This window comes from Spermophilus citellus, assembly GCF_964194105.1.
Source record: "Spermophilus citellus genome assembly, chromosome: 8".
Lineage (NCBI taxonomy): Eukaryota > Metazoa > Chordata > Mammalia > Rodentia > Sciuridae > Spermophilus > Spermophilus citellus.
Genome location: NC_138189.1, coordinates 33877181 through 33899701, shown reverse-complemented (window position 1 = coordinate 33899701; position 22521 = coordinate 33877181). Strand labels below are relative to the sequence as shown.

Genomic DNA, 22521 nt, shown 5'->3' with positions numbered 1-22521 from the left:
TTCTCTGTCTCTGAGTAATCAAGATCTGCTGGAAATAATTGCAAACATATTGGGGTTTATCCGAAACACCCTTATCCTTAGTTATTTTTTTGGGTGTTCTGCCCTATTTTTATGGAGAAAGTAATAATTCATCTTATACAAGAGCCAATTCAGCTCAATCCAGCTGAGATTTATGGAGTGCCTATGTGTCAGGGCTTATGCTGGGTGTTGGTGGATTAGAAGGGTACCTGAATATCATGAATATTGTAACTTCAAGCCACAGTAGATAGTTTTTTATTATGGAATAGACAGTATTCCAGAGAGTACCAGAAGCCATAGAATAAGATTTGAGTCAAAGGAAATGATAAATACATGTTAGTGGTAAGTTAGTCACACACACACACACAAAAAAACAACACTTAAGTTTTGACATGAATATGTATCATATGACATCAAAAATTTGCAAGAATTCTTTTCAGCTAAAACAAGATATCAAAGACATTTCTCAGTGATGGACACCATAACATAGAATTGGCATTTGCTTTATTCTGTCTTTAAGTTTTCTCAGGAAGGTTTCAGACAGACTACCCAAGAGTATTTGTCTCAGGTTAAAGTGGAAGGTGGCAAATTCTTCACTGAGCCCTGCCCTAGTGAGTTTAATCTGTGCCCAGTACCACAATGAATTCAGAAAGGATCAGCCTCTAGGAAAGGATCAGATCACTTAGAGACCTTTGCAATGTCACACCATGGTGTTTTGCAGACCCAGAACACAAAGATGTTTTCAGAAATACAGGTTTAAATCCAAATAACATAGCTTTTCTGTGTCTAAAAGCAGAGTTGGTTCTGATGAGCTGATGTAAAGTTCCCATACATTGGCAGTAGCGTTGCCAGGAAAGGGCACGCTAATATTCATAAAATTTATATTTTGCCATAAAAATATAGATATTAAATTTGTGGATTTCAGCTTTCAAGGTATGAAAGATTATATTTGTATCTTGGGTTCAGTGAACCAGCTCTTTTCAGTCCACTGAGATGGAATGATAGGAAAGGAGGGACCCCAGGAGAAAAGGCCCTGTGGGTGACTGAGGTGGGATGGGATGGGACAGGCTGAAACTGGGACAAGGCAGCCCAGAGTTGTCCTCTTCCATGGAAATATCCCGCTCTTAGAGCCTAGGCAAAGCCTGGAGGAGCTGCCAAGAGGGAACAGCTGCCGCTTGTTTGAAAGATCCAGAAAGTTTGTATGAAAAGAAGCAACACCTACAAATTTGAACTTAAGCACTGAAGGGTCTTTGTTGTTTTTGTTATTAATGATGATTTCATGAAGAAGGTGCTTCCTGAGGAAATCAGAAGGATTAAGGGAAACACAGGAGGGGACAAGAGAAATGAGCTGATCTCGTAGTGTAGGAGATGGTTTTAAAAGAGAGGGAGGCCTGGGAGTTGTGGGTTTGGGGATCACAGTACAATACAAGCCTTCTCTAAGAGTTGCTCTACCAGGATGGGTTAGAGGAGTCACAGCCAGAAAGAAGAGTTAACCTTTTGGATCTGATTTGATCATTGTGTAACCAGATCCTAAGAAACACATAACAACTTGCTTGTCGAGTTTTCTCTTAACTTGTTCACTCCCTTGAAAAAGCTCTAAATCTCTAAAGATAAAGTAACTCTACTACACAAAGAAAAATGAAAGTTTCCATTCACAGGACCAACAAAGAGAAACGTTAGCCAGACACATGTATGGCTAATGGGAAGAAAACTAGAAAATGTAGTAAAAATGAAGAAATGTAAAAAAAAAAAAAAAAAAAACGAGTTAAATAAATAAACAGACCATTCTCTGAATAGGAGGATCATTCCTTAATCGTTGTTTCTTCCCAGTTAACCATTTGGGAGGAAATTTAAAAAAAAAATCTCATAATATTTCTAGGAAAACAATGCAGAAAAGAAATTAGGGTCTGACTGATAGTGGTGGCTTTATTATAACTATTTTGAGTGCTTTTTCTATCAGTGAAAATTGATGACTTCTTAAATAAAATTCATAGGAAAACAATTCTCAATAATGTGAGTAACTTAGAATCATTGAATAAATATCAGAAAATAGAGGAAATGGGAAAGGAGAAAAAAAAATAGCAGACGTACTACCCAAAGATAATCACTGTTTATTAGTCTCACCTTTTCCTGTCCTTAATTTGTGTACCTGTCTTTGAGCAACTTATTCATTCAACAAATATACATCAAAGCACTATTCTAGTTGCTAGCGATGCAACTGTGAACAAGAAAGACAAGCTGTACCTTGGAGCTTATAATTTTGAGAAGAAAAACAAGCACCATATAGGATAGGGCAGGCTGCACAGCCCTGGGTAAGGATGACAGGCAGGGAGGAGGGCAGGGTCTCTGGGGCAGGAGGGGTGCTCTTTTAAGTGGGGTGGTCATGAAGGCTCTTACTCCAAAGATGACCTTTGAGCCAAAACCTGATGATTCATGAGTAGATCTGTGGCTCTCTGGAGGAAGAGAATGCCAGATGGAAAATAGATAAATCCTGAAACCCTGCGGGAACCTGAGTGGCCTCTTGTGAGGGAGTAAAGGAGTGGCAAAGAGGCTGAGAGATGGGAATTCAGAGATAGGGCTCCAACCAGGAGGCATTTGTAGAGATTCCTTCTTCCTCTGGGTCCCTGGAGGGTTGAGCAGAGTCATCATCTGACTGTTTAAATGACTACTCTGGGTGTCCTGTTGAGAATAGAGGGTACAGGCTGGAGAAAAGGGAAGGGACCATGTATAAGTTCACTGCTTTGATCCAGGGGGGATGGCAGCAGTTCAAGCCAGGGTGGAAGGGCAAGGAGTGGGTAGATTCTGTATTGGTGGGGGGGTGAGTGTGCCATCCATCTCCAGTTATTTTTTAATCTTCCCACTGACCCCACCTTCATTAAACAATCTCCTTCCTCCCTTTCCCAGCCCCTGGCCATTCTGCCTTTTCTCTCTGAACATGACTCTTCTAGTTGCTGCATGTAAGTGGAATCATAGTATTTGTCCTTCTGTGAGTAGCCAACTTCACTTAGTGCAGTGTCCTCAAGGCTTACCCAGATGGTAGCACCCATCAGTTCCCGTCCTTTGAACACTCCCTCTCTTTCCATGCATGTATGTCCACGTTGTGGCTTTTCCTTTCATCTGTTGGTATTGTTTCCACCTTTGGGTGATTGTGAATAGTGCGACCCTGAAATCCAGGAGATAGGACTGGGAAGGCTAGAGAAGTCAGTTTTTGAAGTAGTACAGATAAGATCTGCCATTGGATTGAATATACAGCTTAAGAGAAAGGAGGAAACAAGGATAACTTCTGGTTTTTGGACCAAGCAGGTAGAAGGATACAGTTTGCATTTGCCAAGATGAGGAAAACTGGGGTTTTGTGTTCTCCTTTTTATTTTACGTGGTGAAAATATTCATGTCATGTAGTTAATAAACCATCTTCAGTAATACTGGTACAAGACCTCCCTTCTCTTCCTGCCAATTCTACATCTCTTTCCCACTCCCACCCCGAGAAAGAGCTATATTCTAAGTATCATACTTTCCTTGGACTCAACAAAATATTTCTGTTGATTCAGACTTGGCAGGGATGTGGGGAGGTAGTTTAACATACTTAACTTTTAGTGCATGTCACTCAACCTTTTTTTTTTTTTTTAAGAAAAAAGACAATCTATATTGGAATAGGGTGTTTAGGGGGCTGAATCAATCTCTTCCCCTCGTTCTCTCCAGAACTCATAAATATCTAGCTGTAACTCCCCCCGAAAAAAACTTCATGCCAACACACCAGAAAACTAAGTAGACATAATTACCATATCTCCAGAATGGAGTCCCTGAGGTCTGGTGATTTTTACCTAATTCCTCCAAACACTAGGTTGTAAGAACTTATTTACCCAACAGTTATTTATTGAACATCTGCTTGGTGGTTAAGTACTTGGGTGGTTAGACTTAATCAAGATATATATCTTCCTCTGACCGAAAGTATAGTCTAACAGGAAAACAAAGGAACGACTCAAAAATGAGCCATAGATGCCCACATACTGCAAATCCCGAAGTAGGGTCAGCTAACCTAGTCCAGGGAGGATATGATCACTTATGTGCAAATTAAAGGGCAAGTAGGAGTCACAGATACAAGGCTCCAAGTGAGAGCGAGCACGACCACCTTCCAGGAACTGAAAAACATGGTATATAACTAGAGATGGGGACCAGCTTGGGAGATAGGACTGGGAAGGCTAGAGAAGTCAGATAGGAGAAGTCTACAAGTCATATCAAGAATTTTGTACTCTATCCCAAGTACAGGGAACTTATCCTCCTAGCCAGGGTCATCTATGACAACTTTGGCATCATGGAAGAACCCATGATCACAATCTATGCCACACTGCCCCCCAGAAGACCAATGATGACCACCTCTGGAAAATTGGCATGATGCAGATAGGGTTGCCAGAGCATCATCTCTGCATCCGCTGGCTCTGCCAAGGCTGTGGGCAAAGTCATCCCTGAACTGAATGGGGAGCCTACTGGCACGGCCTTCTGTGTGCCCACCCCCAAAGTGTCAGTAGTGGATCTGACCTTCCACCTAAAGAAAGATACCAGAGGTGATGACTTCAAGAAGCTAGTGAAGCAGGCATCAGAGGGCCCCCTCAAAGGCTTTCTGGGTTACACCAGGGATGAAGTTGTCTCCTCCAACTTTAACAGTGACACACCAACTCCTCTACCTTAGATGCTGGGGCCAGCATTGCCCTCAATGACCACTTTATCAAGCTCGTATCCTGGTGTGACAATGAATTTGGCTACAGCAACAGGGTAGTGGACATTATGGTCCATGTGGCCTCCAAGAAGTAAGAGTCCCTCATCCAACTCAGTCCCAAACACGCTGAGAATCTCCCCTTCTCCCAGTTTCCATTCCAGGCCTCCCTGAACAGAGAGGGAGGGGCTTAGGGAGCTCTCCTGTCACATGCATGCCATCAGGTAAAACCCACTGCACCCCAGAAAATATCGTTCCATGGGGTTCTTTCCTGTGGCTTCTAGAAGACTGACCTAAATTACTCTGCACTTGACTCTCCCACAGACTGCTGCTGCAGTTTCTTTACATCTTTAGTAAACCTCGGGACATGAGCCCTTCTGCAGGGAGGAATGCTTTCAAGACTAGTGACCACGGAACAGTTTCATGAGATATTAACCTACAAGCAAAAGCAGTGCCTGACTTCAACACATAGTTCAGAAACTGAATTATCAAATTAGCAGGAATGAAAGGTTGTGACATGGATACACATTGTCAAATGCCTTTTTCAAAAGCTAATATATGGCTGGTGATAAGACAAATTGTACAGATCTATTTGTTCCACCATTACCCAATCTCACCCCCTTCCAACGGTGGTAGTGAGTTTTTAAAATCTGATGTAATTTGGTGCTGTTTTGTGCCCAGAGAGGCCCAGCACTATGTTATTAATTGCTTGCTGCTACTTCAGTGAATACTTTCCAGGTCTTCTGCCAATCTCTTGGGATCTCATCTATTCTTATAAAGAAAAGTTGGTTATTTTTATGATCAGAGATATTAACACAGAATTTTATCTATTTTTACCACTCCTTTAAGTTCTTTGTGAACATATGGAAGTTTTACATTTTTTGGTGAACCAGTTCCCTTTGTGGGGTTGTTGTGTTTTTCCTTCTTCATTTTTAATCTTAGAAAGCCAGACACTTTTTTTGATTGTTGTTTTTATTGTTTTTAGTGTCATTACTGCTTTCATTAACTCTTGATGCCTTTAAAATTTATATTAATTTCACTTCCTGCACTCTCCTCTAAAAATAACAAACCAAGTTTGGCAGCACTGTTTTCTGAATAATTTTCCCAGCGTAATATATTTTGCCTGTGCAGTTAGTAATAATTTCTATTTAAAAAAAAACAACCTATCTCCATTTCCTAAATCAACAAATTGAGATGATGGCACTTTATCAGTGATCAGTTACTTTGACCTGTATTTCAGTATTACATTTTGAAATATTAGATGAGTCAGCATATGTAATGATGTTGCTGTGTAAACTATGAAATTTATAAACTTACACTTAATTTGATATTGAGATAAAATATTTCCTTCCTTGACACTCATTGGACAGACCACTAAAAAGAACAAGAGATGAGTGTCGAAAGAAATATGAAAATTAATGAAGAAAGGGAAATTGGTTAATAATCAACATTTAAAAAGCGGCCACATTATTGGTTACTCTTGAGTTTGATTCTTGCAATCACTTAATAGCTGAGGAGACTGAGGCTAAGGTTGAGAAGTAGCTTCCCCCGTCTGATAGCTGGGAGGGGTGGAACCAGGACCATTTCTAAAGCTGCTTATCACTGGACCTGCTCTTGATGGGGTCCGTGGATATAATCTTAGCTTCTCCAAAGGGCCTTCTTTTATGAAAAGTCATCTGTCATTATCCAAGAGTAAGAGACAGCACACCCCCCTGAGCTTTCTGGTGAAAAAGGAGAGGTAGGCCAGGACCATGTTCTAAAGGTTGTAAGTAGGTGGCAGGATGAACTCTGTCTCCTAAAAGAATGAACTTGGGCACAAGGAAAGTGAAGTTTCCCTCTCAGGTTGGAAATGTAGGTGCCAACAATAATGGATCACTGCCTTGTGGGTGGGAAGGTAAGACCCTCTTACCTCTCCATGCCCCAGGCTTGACCCAATGTACAATAAGCTCATATTTCCCCATTCTTTCCCTTCACGTTCACATGGAAATTTCAGAACAATTTCTCTGCTGCAGTTGCGTTTTCAGTCGGCATTGGTTTATTTTTGAAGCCCCTGTGGTCCGATTTAGAGCCAGCGTCCTCTGCAGAGACAAGCAGTTGCTTGTTCCCCATGCAGGGCCCATGCCCTCCTGTTTACCAGCTTTGTGCCCCCACCCACCCCAAGCTGATCCCTTCTCAAGCCCCCTCGGGGCCACTTTTGTGGCAAATTTCACAGGGTCTCCAGGAAGGGTGCTGGGGGCCACTTGGCACGGCCCACCAATCTCCCACATTCAGGGGAGGTTTGCAGACTGCTCTCGAGGGAGCCTGAGTCCAGCTCCGAACAGGCTGCTCCTGTTACCCCCATTGTCTTCTTTTCCCAGCTGACCTGCCTGTGAGTGGGGAGATGAGGAAAGTTAGAAACAAAACTGGTTTCTACGGAGCGAGGGGGAGCTTTCTTGTACAGAAAGGAAGGAAATACCTCTGTGGGATTTTATTTTTCACCCCCCTCCTCGTCATCCAAAAAATACAAAGAGACTCTCTGTCTTAAATGCGAATGTCGGCTTTAAATCTTTTAGGTTTGGATTAACCCTGCAAAAGAAAAAAAAAAATCTGACAGGCTTTCAGATATGACGCAGAAAAACTTTTCTCCCCTCAATTCATGTCGTTCATTTGTAAAGCCAAAGGCTGGTGGACTGAATAGTGGGCGCCAGTTGCCCCTCCATTCATAGTTAGCATCACAATAGTCAGAATTAGCAGCCCCCTAGTCTGTCCACCACTTTCGCCTTTTCCTCCAGCAGACATTTAATTCAAGGTGGTGAAGGCAAGAATAAATCTTTCTTCTCTTGCCCCCCACATTAAATTATATTAAAAGTAAGCCAAGTAAATGTGGTATTTTTGGTTACATCTGATCTTACCTTCCCCCCCCCCAGAAGGAAAAGTAATGTGGGGGTTATTTTTTTTTTACAGCCATTAACCTCACTAGAAAACTTCCTTCAATCTAAACAAAACCACTGACTTGATAGACATTTCCTATTACATAGTTATTGTTGGTTTTCACTATTGAGGATGTCAGCAAACATGTCCAGGATCATGTCTTGCTTATTAAATAAAGTGACTTTTATGTGAATATTTTTTACCTTATTGTTGTTTAGCATATGGATACTATTCTGTGCAACCCCCATGGCAAATTTTTATTTTCTGAAATTTTTTGTAGTGGCATGTTTTTATTTTAAATGTGCTCAGAGTTCTTCAGTCCTATATAGCAAAAAAAAAAAAACCTTAGCGTGCTTGAACTGAGGGTCTCTATCAATGAACATGTATTAGTACAGAAAAAAATTTAAGCAGTTTCTGGTCCTTAGTTGAGAGTCAAAATGAATAAGTAATCTGAAATATCAATTTTAAATTAATTGTCTTTATATTTGATACGGATTAATTTAGATTATTTATGTGTAATTGTGAAACTGCATAGAAGGATTAAGCTAGGTCATTTTTAATTCCTCAGCCATATCTGGTAAAAAATGAAAAAGAAATTTCCTGTGTGATTTATAGCAGGATGTGCATGTGTTAGTTGATTACTTTTTAATGGAATTATAACAATACACTTATGAATTTAAATAGGTACTCCAAATTTATTCTTGATAAACAAATAGACTCAAATAAATAAAACCAAAATATTTCCTTAGGTTTTATTCTGCAACACTATTTCTTTTAAGCTCTGTATAATCTAATTACATTACAACCTGAAAGGCTTTGATATGGCAATGTGAGATTTAAATAAAATGGAATTATTAAAGATATTTTAATATACTTGTATTTGGATTTTACACACTAGATATTTGTTTGACTTGAGCATAATTGATATACACTAATACAAGTTATATAAATCATTGAACAAAAACTCAGATTATTCCTAATAGCCAAAAACTAATCAAAGTGTGATTTTCATAGTAATGATTTATCCAGATGTTTAATCTCTTTTAATTTGATACAAAAGTAGAGTTGATTTTCATTTATAAGAATTAGTAAATTTAGTGTGAGATTCATTTTGCCTATTATATTATTATAATTTAATCCAGAATGTATTTTAAATTTGCTCCAAAAAATTGATGTTGATATTCTAAGTTGTAAAAGATCAAGGTTTATCACTCCATATACTGACCACAATAATAAAACTTTCTTTTAAAAATATGAAAATATTTGGTACATAAACACTGTTCTATTAGCTGCTTGAGAGCAAGGGAAAAGATGTGGTAAATGAATGTTTTAACACATGCAGCTTTAAATTCCAAATGTTTTCACAAGTTTGAACTCTCAGTTACAGTTACAGAATTATATCCTTAAAATTATTTGACTGAAGTCATAATAAGAACTGAACATGAACAATGTCTTTCTTGGTTTTTGAAGTATTATTGTTTCTGATGATTGATTGACGCAGGCAGCCATGCTGTTCAGTTCGGGAGTCTTTTGGACGGGCTTGCTATTTATTCCTGTGGCATCTTTGCTTCTGGACGTGGTGTACAAGGTGTAAGTATTAACACCTGGTTCTACACATGGAAACACAGGTGCATATTGACCCTCACATTTCTCTGATGGAGACATCAACTCAAGCATGTAGTTTGCAAATTGTGAACTAGTGATATTAATTTTAAATAAAGAAGAAAGCATGATTTAGGCACTAAAAAATTAGCTTAGAAGATCAAATGAGAAGTAAAGCAGTTACTTTAATATTAGGAAGAAGTGAATTGATCCAATTGGAGAAAATTACATTAGGAAGTATTATTTAGAAATCAGCCAAAAACTGTAAATAGAGAGAGGGAAAACTTATTATCTCCAAATACAATTTTTTTTAATATTTATGAAAAGAAAGTTTTTGCTTGTCTGATTCTCAACACACACACACACACACACACACACACACACACACATATGATAGAGAATGGAAAAAACAAAAATTTTTCTCAAGGGTTATAATTTTAAAATATTATCTCTTCCTATTTAAAAAGTATTATTGAAGTTAATATCATGGTGTTTAATAACTCTAGGAGTTTTAATATTATAAATCTAAACTATTTATTTAAGATTATTCCTATAATTAATGCACAGTTTTACTCTAATTTTTAAAATTTGAATGAAACATTTTGTACTCCAGTTACTTTTGTACTTATCAACAGCCTGGTAATAAACTAGACACTAGTTTTATGGTCGCATAATCATTTCCATGCAAATCCTTTTACCTTTCCCCTCCTGCCCCAGTATCAAGAGGACCGCTTTTAAAACCTTAGTAGATGAAGTTCAGGAGCTTGAAGCCAAATCTCAAGACCCGGGAGCAGTTGTGCTTGGGAAAAGGTAAGATGCATATTATGTGTGTTCTTTTCCAAGTAAAAGTTAGTGGTTGGAAATAAATGGCAAAATGTTTACTTATCCTGTACAATGAAACTGGCAGTATTATTGACAGATTTTGGAAGCAGAGAGATATGGATTATATCACTTACTAAGCTATGTGCAACCTTAGCCAAGTTACTTAATGTTACTGAGCCTCGATTTTTAACAAATAAAATGGGAATGATAATTATACTGTGAGAACTGAATAAAAATACTATCAAGCATGTAGCATAGTGCACAGAGCTTACAATGAGCATTCGGTAAATGGTAGTTATAAATATTATTGTAATTAAGATAAAAAGGAAGAAAAAGGCTTTTAGCTTGAAACAACATCAATAATAAAATAGTACATAATCCACATCATAGAGTAACTTAGGGCAAAGTCCCTATAATGGCATTTGTGGCTCAGTGTGTCAGGTATCAGCCTAGATACACGTCATCTATGAAGTGAATTTTATCTCCAAGTTTCCTTCCTCACTACCACCACCACCCACCAAAAAAGCCAAGTTAGCTAATTGAGTTCACTAAATTCTCAAAGCATTATTAAAAAGGAAATTAGTTGAAAGCAGTCTGTAAAAAAACCAATTATGAAAATAGTCCCATTTTTTTTTTCCTTTCATCATACTAAAGGGAACAAAAGTTTTGTCTGAACCATAGGAATTATTTTACCCGGGTGTATGTCACCTTAATCCTGATTCGGTATTTGCACAATGACACAATGGAGTAGGTGCCAGACTGGGGGACTCAAGCCTGAGACCTTGGCCTCCAGTTCTGTCTTCCTCTCCTTAGGCCAAAGGGCATATCGCACACCTGTGTGAGTCTCTCTTTAGAAAATAATAGCACTAACATTTGTTGAGCACTCACTACCTTCCAGGTGCTTCACTTGAAGTGAACATGCACTATTTCATTGAATCCCTATAACAACCCTGTGTAGATAGATCATCTCCATTTTTTCCCAGATGATGAAACTGAGGCCTAGAAAGACTAAGTTCCCACGTCTATCAGAGGCAGGCCGTGAGTCCGTGCCAGTTCATTATAGAGCTCCCACTCTAAACCATTTGCTATTCTGCCTCTTTTGGCTGATTTTTTGAGTGTGGTACAGTAGCAAAAACAGCCCTGTGGTATCCCGACAAAGTACATAACCTCTTAAGCCAGTGGCCCTGTGTGTTGATGAGAATGGCAATACTTACTTTCAGAGTTACAGGCTTTCTCCTCCCTCCACCTCCCGCTCCATCTGAAAATCTGCCTCTTGGGAAAGCATGCAGTCCCTGGTCTGGCATCCACAATCCTTTAATAAGGTTTTCTTTCTCACCCCCCACATCCACCCCCATCTCACACAAAAAAGGGTCTGGTAAGAGTTCTCAGAAATTAGTGAATAAAACTGTTTAGAAACAATTATTAGAGAAAGATTACAGATGACACTGTTCCTATCCTTTTAAGTAAATTTCTCACATATTTGTGTCTTAATAAGCTTACATTAAGCCCCTCCCCTTGACACTAAGTTTGCCTGATTTGCAGTGTATCAGAGACTTTGACAATTCATAATCAGCCTGGAGGCTGATATGATGACTTCCAAGTCTGAAAGATTCAATGAGTCTGTGGTGTATGTAATCTCTTCCATTAAATAAAATAAACCAGTGAGTCTATAAAGGACAGAACTAGATTCTACCATAAATGATTACCAACTTCTCCACAGAAAATATATCAGATAAATTTCCCTGCTGCTGCCCAGATTGCCTGCCTAAAATAGCCATTCATCTTTTCCTGAAGAACTCAGGAATGAGTTAGCTGTTAGATGAATACCACAAACACCTGGTACAGCCCAGAACTCCCTTTTGCCATCTCTGCCTGCTGGTGATCAGGTTGGTGATTAGCATGAGCATAGTGGCTTCATGCTAGAGGATAACTTAGGAGGGGTTTTTGAAAATGGTCTGGGAGAGAAGAAAGATAGCAGCTGGACAGAAAAGTTCTTGTGCTAAACCAGTTACATTCTAAGGCAGGTAAAGAATTGTCAGATGGGTTGTAGGACCAGGATTATTTGGGGAATGTTAAAGAATAAAATTGATGTCAGATTTCAAAACACCAAATTTTATCTACACTATGAAAAGTGGAGAAATTAGGATTTCTGTATATTCTAGCAGTCTCAGATGTCTTTTGTTCCAAAACTCCGTGATATTTTATGCCTCCCAGTCTGACCATGTACTCTTCCCTTGTCCGGGAGCCAATTCCCCTGTAACAGACTGGGCACTCCAGTTCCTACCTTTCAAAAGCCAGTTCAGTCGCAGTTTTGTCAACTTTTCACATATAAAATTAAAGAATTCCTAGCCTAGTGTCTTTGTATTTTGTATAAACTTCTATTGTTACATTTATTGCATTGCAATAAATTGTATGGTCTTCCATAGGTACATTTGTTTACCCTACTAGATTGAGCGCCTTAAAGGAAAGGCCTGTCTTAGTCACTGTTGCGACCCAACAGCTAACCCAGCTCCAGGAACTCAGTAGCACTCTGTAAATACTTGTTGAGCAGATGAATGAATCACCAAAGAAATAAACTAAGGAATGAATGAAAATGGGTGGTTGACTGAATGAGTGCAAGATGGGTGATGAATCCATGCTTGACCTGTAGGGAATGAAATAATCATACATGAAACATGGAATTATATAACTTATTCTTCCAAAAGTAGGTCAAGTCCAAAGCACCAGTTGCTTACTTTGTCATGAGTCAGCTCTTTAGAAAAATCTTCTGAGTTGATCATCCCTACAGACTGCTGTCATGCTCAAATTATGTATGGAATGCAAATATGTCAAAGCTAAACATGTGAAGATTAATATTTACAATAATTTCTCATCTTTTTATTTTCAAACATGAGAATGTCGGGGGTGCTGGGGTTCTGGCTCAGTGATAGAATGCTCACCTAGCATGGGTGAGGCACTGGGTTCGATCCTCAGCACCACATAAAGGTAAATAAATAAAAATAAAGGCATGTGTCCACCTACAACTAAAAACATTTTTTAAAAAAAGAGAATGTCTTTGTATAGTAACTAATCCTTTCTAGTAATAATAGTATGCCACTTACCATGTCATCTAGGAAATTGGATATGTTTCATTAAATTAAAGGAAAAAGTATATTTTATCAATCTAAGTATATTACCCATGAGCCATGGATGATGGTAGAAAGCAATTAAAGTCTGAAATATTGGAGAATAGCCCAAACTTATTCCTGATTGGTGTAAGCCTTGGCTTCTTTTTTTTTTTTTTTTTTTTTTTTTGGAGGGTGGGGAATACCAGGGATTTAACTCAGGGGCACTCAACCTCACCACTGAGTTACATCCCCAGCCCTGAGTTACATCCCCAGCCCTATTTTGTATTTTATTTAGAGACAAGGTCTCACTGAGTTGCTTAGTGCCTCTCTTTTGCTGAGGCTGGCTTTGAACTCATGATCCTCCTGCCTCAACCTCCCAGGCTGTTGAGATTACAGGCATGTGCCACAGAGCCCAGCACTGGCTTCTTGTTTATGGAAGAGAAAATTGCTCCTAATGGTGAAACCCTGTGCTTTGCAGTAGCTGCCACATGATAGCTATTACATGAACATGCTCCAACATTAGGGACCAGAAACTTCTACATTTCCAAAATTTTTTAAAACTCTTGAGATCAAACATTCCTTTTCTACATATTTTTAATAAACATTTGCTAGAAAACTCTGGGCCATTTGTCCTATTAGTAGTATAAAGACATTTGTAGTGTTTATTCTACAGTGTAAAGGTTTGTACTTCTATAACAGAAATATTAACTTTTTTGGAAAATGAGCCTTCCAGATCCCACTTCAGTATTATTTTCATAGGATGCATGTAACATCTTACCATTTCTGAAACAAACCAAAAAAATTGAATTCAAAAACTTAAGGTTTATAGTGAGGGATTATAGACACTGTGTGCTGTTGGAGATGGGGCAACTATTCTAGAGTATCATCGGAGTGTGTGTGAAGCCTTGCATCTTACAGACAGGCAGATATAGTCATAAGACTCTGGATTTTCTTGATTTTCTAGCTGTAGACATTACCAGCATAGCCTCACCAGCATCCACTAACTAGAAGCTCATGCTAAGATCTTCAGGCCTATCCTCACCAATTTGCCCATCACATTGTCTGACCCCACAGCCTTAGCATAAAAGAGCACAGAGGATGCGGAGCATCAGATTGCTTGGTCACATGGACAGTGAGGTGGCTCGCTCCCAGCCTCTCTTTGTATTGTTTATCTTAACCAAAGGCAATTTTATTGTCACCTCAGAACTAATAGAAATTGTATTACTCGATTTCACACTTAATTTTATGTCAGTATGATGTAAATACCAGAGGGGATTGAAGGTAGAGGGATGTGTCAAATGTTTTTCCTCATCCTACTCTCATCAGAGGAAATGTTTCTTCCCAGCATTTATTTATAAAGAAAAGGGACAGAAGGATGAAATGTTATCTCTTCCAGGGCAGAGACCAGGCCTGTTACAATCATTCATCTTCTCACCACCACTCCTGCTTAGCACAGGATAGCTGTCACATTCTGTTCTTTAAACATTCAATAAATAAATTTCTGGAGATTCATTTTAATGAGTCAACAAAAATAGCTTGCCTATCCAATATATAGACAAATGCCAAGTTTACCACCCTTCAAATATCACCTAAATTACCTTAAAACAATGTATTCTATTCTAGTACATTCCAGAAATGTCAATGGATTTTTACAAGCACTAACTTTTTTTTTTAGTGTGTCTAAGAAAAATATTACATTCAAATGTAGTATCTTTTCACTTTCCTCCACCAAATAACCAAGTTGCAACATTTTCCAGGGTTTGGAAATAAAGTAGCAATATTTAAATGGTCGTTGCTTTGTAATTTCATCAAACAAACTTAGAATTTGCATAGCTTGGTATGTAAATGAAAGGCCCGACAGATTGAGTAAAACTACTAGGTACAAGTTGTGAATTGATGAGGTTTTAGTGAGAAGTTATCTTCGTTTCTTTCTTTCTTTTTTTTTTAATCTTCTCATACTGTTAAGCTGTTCAACAAAAACTGAATTTTTAATAGATCTATTAATGTTAATGTGATCAGCACCTTTTATAATGTGACTTGGTAGTTGTTGTATCAGTACCTATAAATATTAGTGACACAGAATTACATACATTCTGAAATGACTAGTAGTTCCCTAATATTTGGATAGGGCTGGAGGAATTCAATTCCCTATCACTTCTTATTTATGAAGCAAACTCCTATGAATAGCATTTATATTCTGGAGGAGGGACTCTTCTCTCTCTACAAGAACTAAAGCAAGAAGTTCAAAGTAGCTAGGGAAAGACAAAGCAAAACAATAAGAGCCCAGTCTTTTCCTTAGAAAAAGATGGAATGAGGCTATAGAAATTAAAACCCATGTATGGCAATAGACATCTTGCATTGAGCTAACAAAGTACATTTTGTGATGATCTCTGTTCCAGTTGTTCTTTATAATAAATTCCTTAGGATCTGGGGGGATAAAGGGTGGGAGTGACTAGCATTTGTTGAGTGCTTCCTAAGGGTCAGTCACTATGCTGACAGGTTCCTAAACCCTCACAGTCTGCCTAAGTTTTACGTATTGTCCTCTCCCTGTTACCTAAGAGATGACTGACTGAGAAAGGTTTACCTATAATAAGGAGCAGACTCAGAATCAAACCAAAATAAGACTCCAAAGCCTAAGCTTTTCTTGAATAATGTACTACTTTCACAAGAAAGACTTTTTTAGTGCTAAAAAAACAAAACAAAAAATGACATCATCTTATGTTTCGGTTGCCATTAACATGAAAGGTAGAATTCTTCTTTCTTCATTAACACTTTAGTGTTATAGTATTAAAGGTCTAGTGCATTTAGGAAATCCAGCCTGAAGCCTGAAAAGTATATTTGGGGCAGAAGAAGATGGCATCATGATACATTGCCATCCCCCAGTCCTCTGTAGTCATCTCAAACACCAAAGATGGCTAGGCACCCCATCCGCAAAAGCTCTGCTCACAAAATAAGACCTCCTGCTGTTAAGCCAGCCCACTTCCTCAGAGCAGTTACATATTTTAGTATCCCTCAGAGTCCAGGGACCTGTAATGTTAGAGCATTTAAAGGGTAGAGTAAGAAAAGGGACTTGGTTCAAATGGCCCTTTCTCATTCTTTATAGCTGTTTATGTCACTGCCAGGAACAAGTTTTGCAACTGATTATAGAACCACTGGAGTCTTAGATTCGTTTTCTGGTTTTAATGCAGCTAATTCCCAGTGACAATAAAATATGTCTAATAAGTATTAGTTAATATCCCCAGACTTTTAAAAAAAATGTGTAGAAGATTACTACAGATGTCAACATTTCTAAATATTTTTCCTTCAGTTTTTGCCTAAATGAATGTGTGATTCATTTACACAGTGAATTCACTTTGTAGAAGATTCTTTATATCTTTATAGGGCATTATTCCATTTCAGCATCTCAAAAAAATTGGTAAAAACAGAACCAACATTATTTCATATAAATTGCTGTAAGAGACTTAACTAAAGCTTTTTTAGTGGGAGAAAAGCAAGATAGAAATTTTTCAACTGAGTCAGATCCAGTTATTAAAACAAAACCATATAAACATTTGCTCTAACACATGTGAATAACTGGTAGTGCTTATTGCATCCTTTGATATCAAAGCAAAATTTTGAGTAAGTCAACCAGTAGAGGAATGGGAAGATTAATGATGTTGTTCAGTACATTTCAGAATTACTCAAATTCATCTATTCCACAAATATTTGAGTTGCTATCATGTGAGGCACTGTTTTATGTGCATTGGGGTGGTGACATGGGGCAGATGCATGATCTTCATAGCATGGGTTTAGAAGTGGCCTAATTTGATTTCAAGATTTATATCTGTAGAGATCATTCTAAACATTTATGGAAAAATAAATATTTTCCTTGTTCTTTAACCTACTATAATTTTTTTCCGAAAATACTTTTCTATTTTAAGATGAAATTAAGATACATTTTAAACCCTAGTAGAATGGTAATGGAATGCTTCTAATTAAAAAGTCTGTAAAATGTGTTCTTTGCATAATTTTAGGATTTCTACTAACACTACTATGTTGTACCGGCTCTGAATTTCCATTTGACTTCATAGAACACAGAGGATAGAGGAAATCTCACTTTTTACTGGATTTTTATTAGAGACAAAACTCTTCCTTAGCTATGGGGAAAATAGCCTTATAAGTGTCTTTCCAAAGACATGAAATCTCATTTGCTGTTGGAGAAAATGGAGTAAAAAGAATGGTGGGGCTGGAGTGCTCTTTTGTTTGAGTCTACTTTCCCTGGTGCTCCCGGGGGACCCACTGGCTCCCCTGAGTTGATAATTCATTTCACACATTTGCACCTGTTCCCGCAGCCTCACCGAAAGAGCACAACTGCTCAAGAACGTCTTTAAGAAGAACCATGTAAATTTGTACCGCTCGGAGTCATTGCAACAAAACCTGCTCCGTAAGTATTTACTTTAAATAAATTCTCTTTCTCTTCCATTACTGTCTCCTGGCATTTATCAGAGCAGTATTTTGACTTTAACTATTTAAAATCAACACCTAAGTCAAGTTTTTCATATCTGCAACATGTTATCTAAATAATTAACAAGCACTCATGGATCACAACCATCTTACTATTTATAAATGGAGCATTTTAAAATCTCTCTGTTTTGCTTAAAAGAAAAACAAGGATATTTCCACATTCCTTGTTTCCTTAAATCTTCAAAAGAACCAGTAAGATAAATCTTAACTCCTAAAAGCTGCCTCTCTGTTGTTATCTTTTCTACTTGAATAACTTTGCTAGAGCTTTTCAGCTTTCATATAGCACAAGGAAACATATATTTTCCTCTTCAAAAATATTTATGAATAGAGTTGTAAGAAATAATTCTCTAAACATTTCAAGGATCTAAAAGAGAATCTAATATATAAAGCTCCATAGTGAACTTATTTGAGTTAGTAATATATCTTTGGTTTCATGTTGTTTCCACATATGATTTATGTTTATATATATATATTTTTTTTCAAATGTTTAATGATTTTGCTCATTTTACTTCTGGTGGCTTTTTCTAAAGATGTAATCCCCTTATGGGTCACTTCTTATCTCCAAGCTCCCTCCAACCATGTTGGGACATAAGTGAGTTCTTTTATAGACACTAAGAGCCCAGGAGAAGGTCACCCATAGGAAGGAACCACTTTCCCACCATCAGCAGCTATTTGTGTTTCTCTCCTCTGCCATTTTTTTAATGAACAAATAATTGTATATATTTATGGAGAACAATGTGATGTTTTGACATGTTTACATGGTGGAAGTATTAAATCAAGCTAACCATGCCTCCCTCCCTTCCTGCACATGGCTTTTCCATCACTCTCACCCCCCTGACCCGTCTAGAAATGTGTGCACCTGCTCCCCTAGATTCCCTCACCCACTCCAGTAGTGGAGAAACAAAAAGAAGTGGGGAGGGTGGACTTGAGAAGCAGAGCAAAGGGCTGAGGGGGATTTGAGGGCACCTGCCCACTTGAACACAGAGCAGAAGACATAGAAACTACGTGAGCAACCTAGTCATTCCACTCTCCATTTTGCAGCTGAGTCTGTGTCTTTTTCCAAACATTAAAAATTAGTGTCTTGTGCCTTTAAAGGTGGTGAGGATTCATTAGTTCTTCAACTTAGACAATATGTACTCAAAACTCAGAATAACAGTGATTTCCAACAACTTCATGATGATGATTTCTGTTTTATCCTTAACATACAGATGGGTATGCTTTCTCTCAAGATGAAAATGGAATCGTTTCACAGTCTGAAGTGATTAGAGCCTATGATACCACAAAACAGAGGCCTGATGAGTGGTGATGGGGAGGAGCTGAGAGGCAGGCCCTGCTACATCTCTAAAGAGAGCCACTGCAACCTAAGGTCGTCACTGCAATCTGCTGACCAATTCCAGTCTGGTCTATGGAGAGGAAAGGTGGATCTGAGCTCATCTCCTTGATGGGCCTTCAGATCCACGTACATTACAGACATAGTGCTGTGTAGCTGCGCTGTAAAACCATCTTTCTCGGATTTTTAAAGTGACAACTAAGGCTTTGTATACAGAAATTAAAAATGACCTCATGTCTTGCCGGAGTGTTTTCTTAATCTAAGAGCAGGTTGGTCTTCTCACACCATTGCTCTGGGTCTGTCACTGTCAGTTCACTGGCTGTACCACAAGGCAACCAGCCATTTGGAAGCTCTAAAAATGGTGTTCAGCTAAAGGTACTCTTGATATCCAGACCTAGATTTCAGGATATGCTGAAGCAAACCAGCATTCTTAAGGAACTGACTCACCTTACTGAGCATTTCTAAACAAGGCATTAATAAGTGTTTGTGTCAAAAATTGTCTTGATAAATGTTTGCCAAAGAAGTTCAGTAAGTGTATTTCTCATTCAGTAGTCATTTGCCCAGAAATTTAAGAGAAAGTTTACTTCCAGTTCTGCTGTAAGATCTGCATGCTTGACTTTTCAAATGTGAGAGTGATTTGCAAAAATTAATATTTCAAGGCATTTGCTACTCCAGTCTGTGATGTTGCACCTTCGGCCTTACAAGTGCTTCTTTGTTGTTTGTGTTGTTTCTTTGTTCAAGTTAAAGGGCACGTGTGCTAATGTGACTGTCATTACAATGCTGATTTTTAAAATTTTATTTATGTCTCAGTCATTTCTGATAGTCTCATCATCCCTTAGACTTTTCTGAAAGTCTGGTTTCTGCTGTAGATTGAGTGATGTCATTTTGTCTTAAAGTTTTTCCCTTGTAAGAAAATTATGCTTATTACACATTTATGTGGGGTTTCCAAAGCTTTCTGTTAAGATACTTGGAATAATGTGTCAGATCAGTGCATGGGCTTCTGTAATGTGCATAGGCTCAGCTCTTGTAATGTGTTTTGTTCTCACTATTTGTTCCCACTAGAGATGCCTGCTCACTTATGTAGCATACTATGTGTTACGGTGACTGTCTCTGTCCTTAAGACTTGATTATTTCACAGTTCACTCATCAAGCCGTTTCCAAAATTGGTCATGTACTGCTTATTAGGACAAATAAGTAGTACACTTTTCCCATTTTAAAAAATACCTATTTTACCCAAGCCCATAATGCTACAAAGAACATTTTCATAATGGATAGGGTTCATTTAATTTGTTTTAAAATGTATGTTCTGCTTAATTTTTTTCAGCATTTCCATGATGTCTCCTGAAAATGCCTATTTTGCTACCAATGATAAATGGTGAAGGGGCTGTTTAAAAAACACAACCAGTTTTCTACACTATTTTTAGAATAATGCTTTCATTTAAAAAGAAAAAAAAAAGGAATTCTAGTTTTCAGATATATTTCAGAGATAGAAGCAAACTTTTTTGCCTTTTATTCAAAAGCCTGTTTGCCTTTAAGTGGACTTACCAGCAAAATAGGTAATACTTCAAAGAAAATCCACTAGAATTGAGAAGAGAGATGATTTCCCAAACTGTCCCCTGAGTTTAATCACTTCATATTTTCCCCCTTTTTCTGGATCAAGATTTAAAATTATAATGTATACTGTTTCTTCTTCTGTATGTGCAGCCAGATACCAGTATGTACATTTCTACAAATAAGAGGTCTCATACACATATACACAGTTCTCACCTAAAGGAAACACGGGGGTTTACACACTTCACTTTTCAGACCCTTCCCATTTTGGGATTCAGATTAAGAGAATCATGAATCAAAACATCTAGCAAGACCCCGGGTGTAGAGTCTTAAGACCATCTTTGAAATTCTGAAATCACAGACTTGAACTGTCTGTCAAATGGATGTTCAGAGAGGCTCTTCCTGGGCCTCCCCGGGTGGTAGTTGAGGCCAAACCACAAAAATCCGCACGAATGAAGAGCATCCCGCCAGAGAAATACTCCAGAGCACTTGCAGAGAAGAGCTGTTTCCCTGTGCCCACCCCTCATCAGTGGCACCCTTCTCCAAAATTTTAGAATCAAATCATTAGAATAGAACTGAATTTTCCAACTGAAACATGAAAATTGAAAATTTTAATTTTATCTTGAAACATGGTTTGTTTTGGTGGAGCTCTTCAACATGAAAAGAATACTCCTGGTTAATCAATATACACCTTCGTGATCTGAAATGTGACTAATTTATGCATTTTCATCCCATGATTATTTTTGAATTATTGATGTTAAGTCAATCTCTTTGCTTATTGGGTAGGGTTAGGGATAGGAGGCAGGGAGTGACCATTTTGATAAAACTTGAAATATAGCATTGCAATTGCAGTAACTTTATAGTAGTACTTAAATTAGAGAAAATACTCCCCCCAAGTCTTTAACCTTCCTGAATTGGTAAAAAGACGCATGGTTTTACTAGGATGAAAATAACCAGTCAAAGTGACTTTTAACATGTATATTCTGAAACAAAGGACACGTACTCTTCAGTTTCAAAGTCCCTCGTAGGGACCCTGGCAAATGCTAACAATGTTTACAATTCAGAAAATACTATGTGTAGTAGAAAATCCTCACTCCTTTAGCATTGGAAAGTTGGGAGGTACTTCTTTAATGTTGGATAGTACAGAGTGGTATTATTATGGAATTTCTAAATGTTTTTATATATACATATAAAAATCTGTCGGTGTCTCACACCCAGAAAGATGCTATATTGTAGAATTTATTAGCAGGAAAACAGTGTTTCTCAGGAATGTAGTAAATTTTAAATTATGAGTGTGCTTCCTGTCCTCCCGCCTCCACTTCAGGCTCTCGAGAGACAGTGCCAGCACTGTTGCTAACTCACTGGAAAACTTTCTCCTAAGCGAGTCAGGTTCGTGTGTATTCTGCTAAGTAGGGTGAGCCATTTACACGAGTTGTATAATCAGTGAGTGGAATCAGTGATTCCTCTTAATTTCTGGGGAGGGGGTGAATTATAGAAATCAGTCAGTATTCTATCATTAAATTTTATATTTTAATCTTTCAATTCAGCCTTCTAACTATCCAGTAGGAAAGTCACATGATAGTTTGTCCTACATTGTGTGCACTTACAACCTGTCATTTAAAGTGTTCTTTCAGGAAATGAATGCTAGTCAAAAAGTAATAGATTGTATGTTTGTAATTTATGAATTATTTATAACAGTGTCATAAGTATTACAGGTATTACAAATCATCAAAATTTATTTTCATGCAGTTGCCCTTAGGTAGTTCTTGGTTTTAAAATTTATTTCATTAAATAAATCTTTAATCTTATAAAGAAACATCTACACAAAAATTGACCATGAAAATGCCCAGCCCATTCACATCACAATGACCAGGTCTACGGAATTCTTTTTGGAAATTACTGACAATAACATCATGCAGTTCAGTGCCTAATAAATGCTTTTTAATAATGAGCATTTCTATAATGCC

General features: G+C 37.8%; 1 protein-coding gene across 4 annotated transcripts in view; it reads left to right on the top strand.

The window, feature by feature from the left end:
- Positions 1-22505, top strand: part of ATP8A1 (ATPase phospholipid transporting 8A1) — a 221418-nt gene extending 198913 nt beyond the window's left edge. For all 4 annotated transcript variants that reach the window (XM_081303539.1, XM_081303538.1, XM_081303536.1 and 1 more), the window contains 4 exons: positions 9141-9229; positions 9959-10051; positions 17502-17593; positions 18882-22505. In XM_081303539.1, coding sequence (XP_081159665.1) covers positions 9141-9229; positions 9959-10051; positions 17502-17593; positions 18882-18979 — 372 coding nt within the window. In that variant the 3' untranslated portion in view covers positions 18980-22505. The remainder of the gene's footprint in view (positions 1-9140; positions 9230-9958; positions 10052-17501; positions 17594-18881) is intronic.
- Positions 22506-22521: the final 16 nt, after the last annotated feature.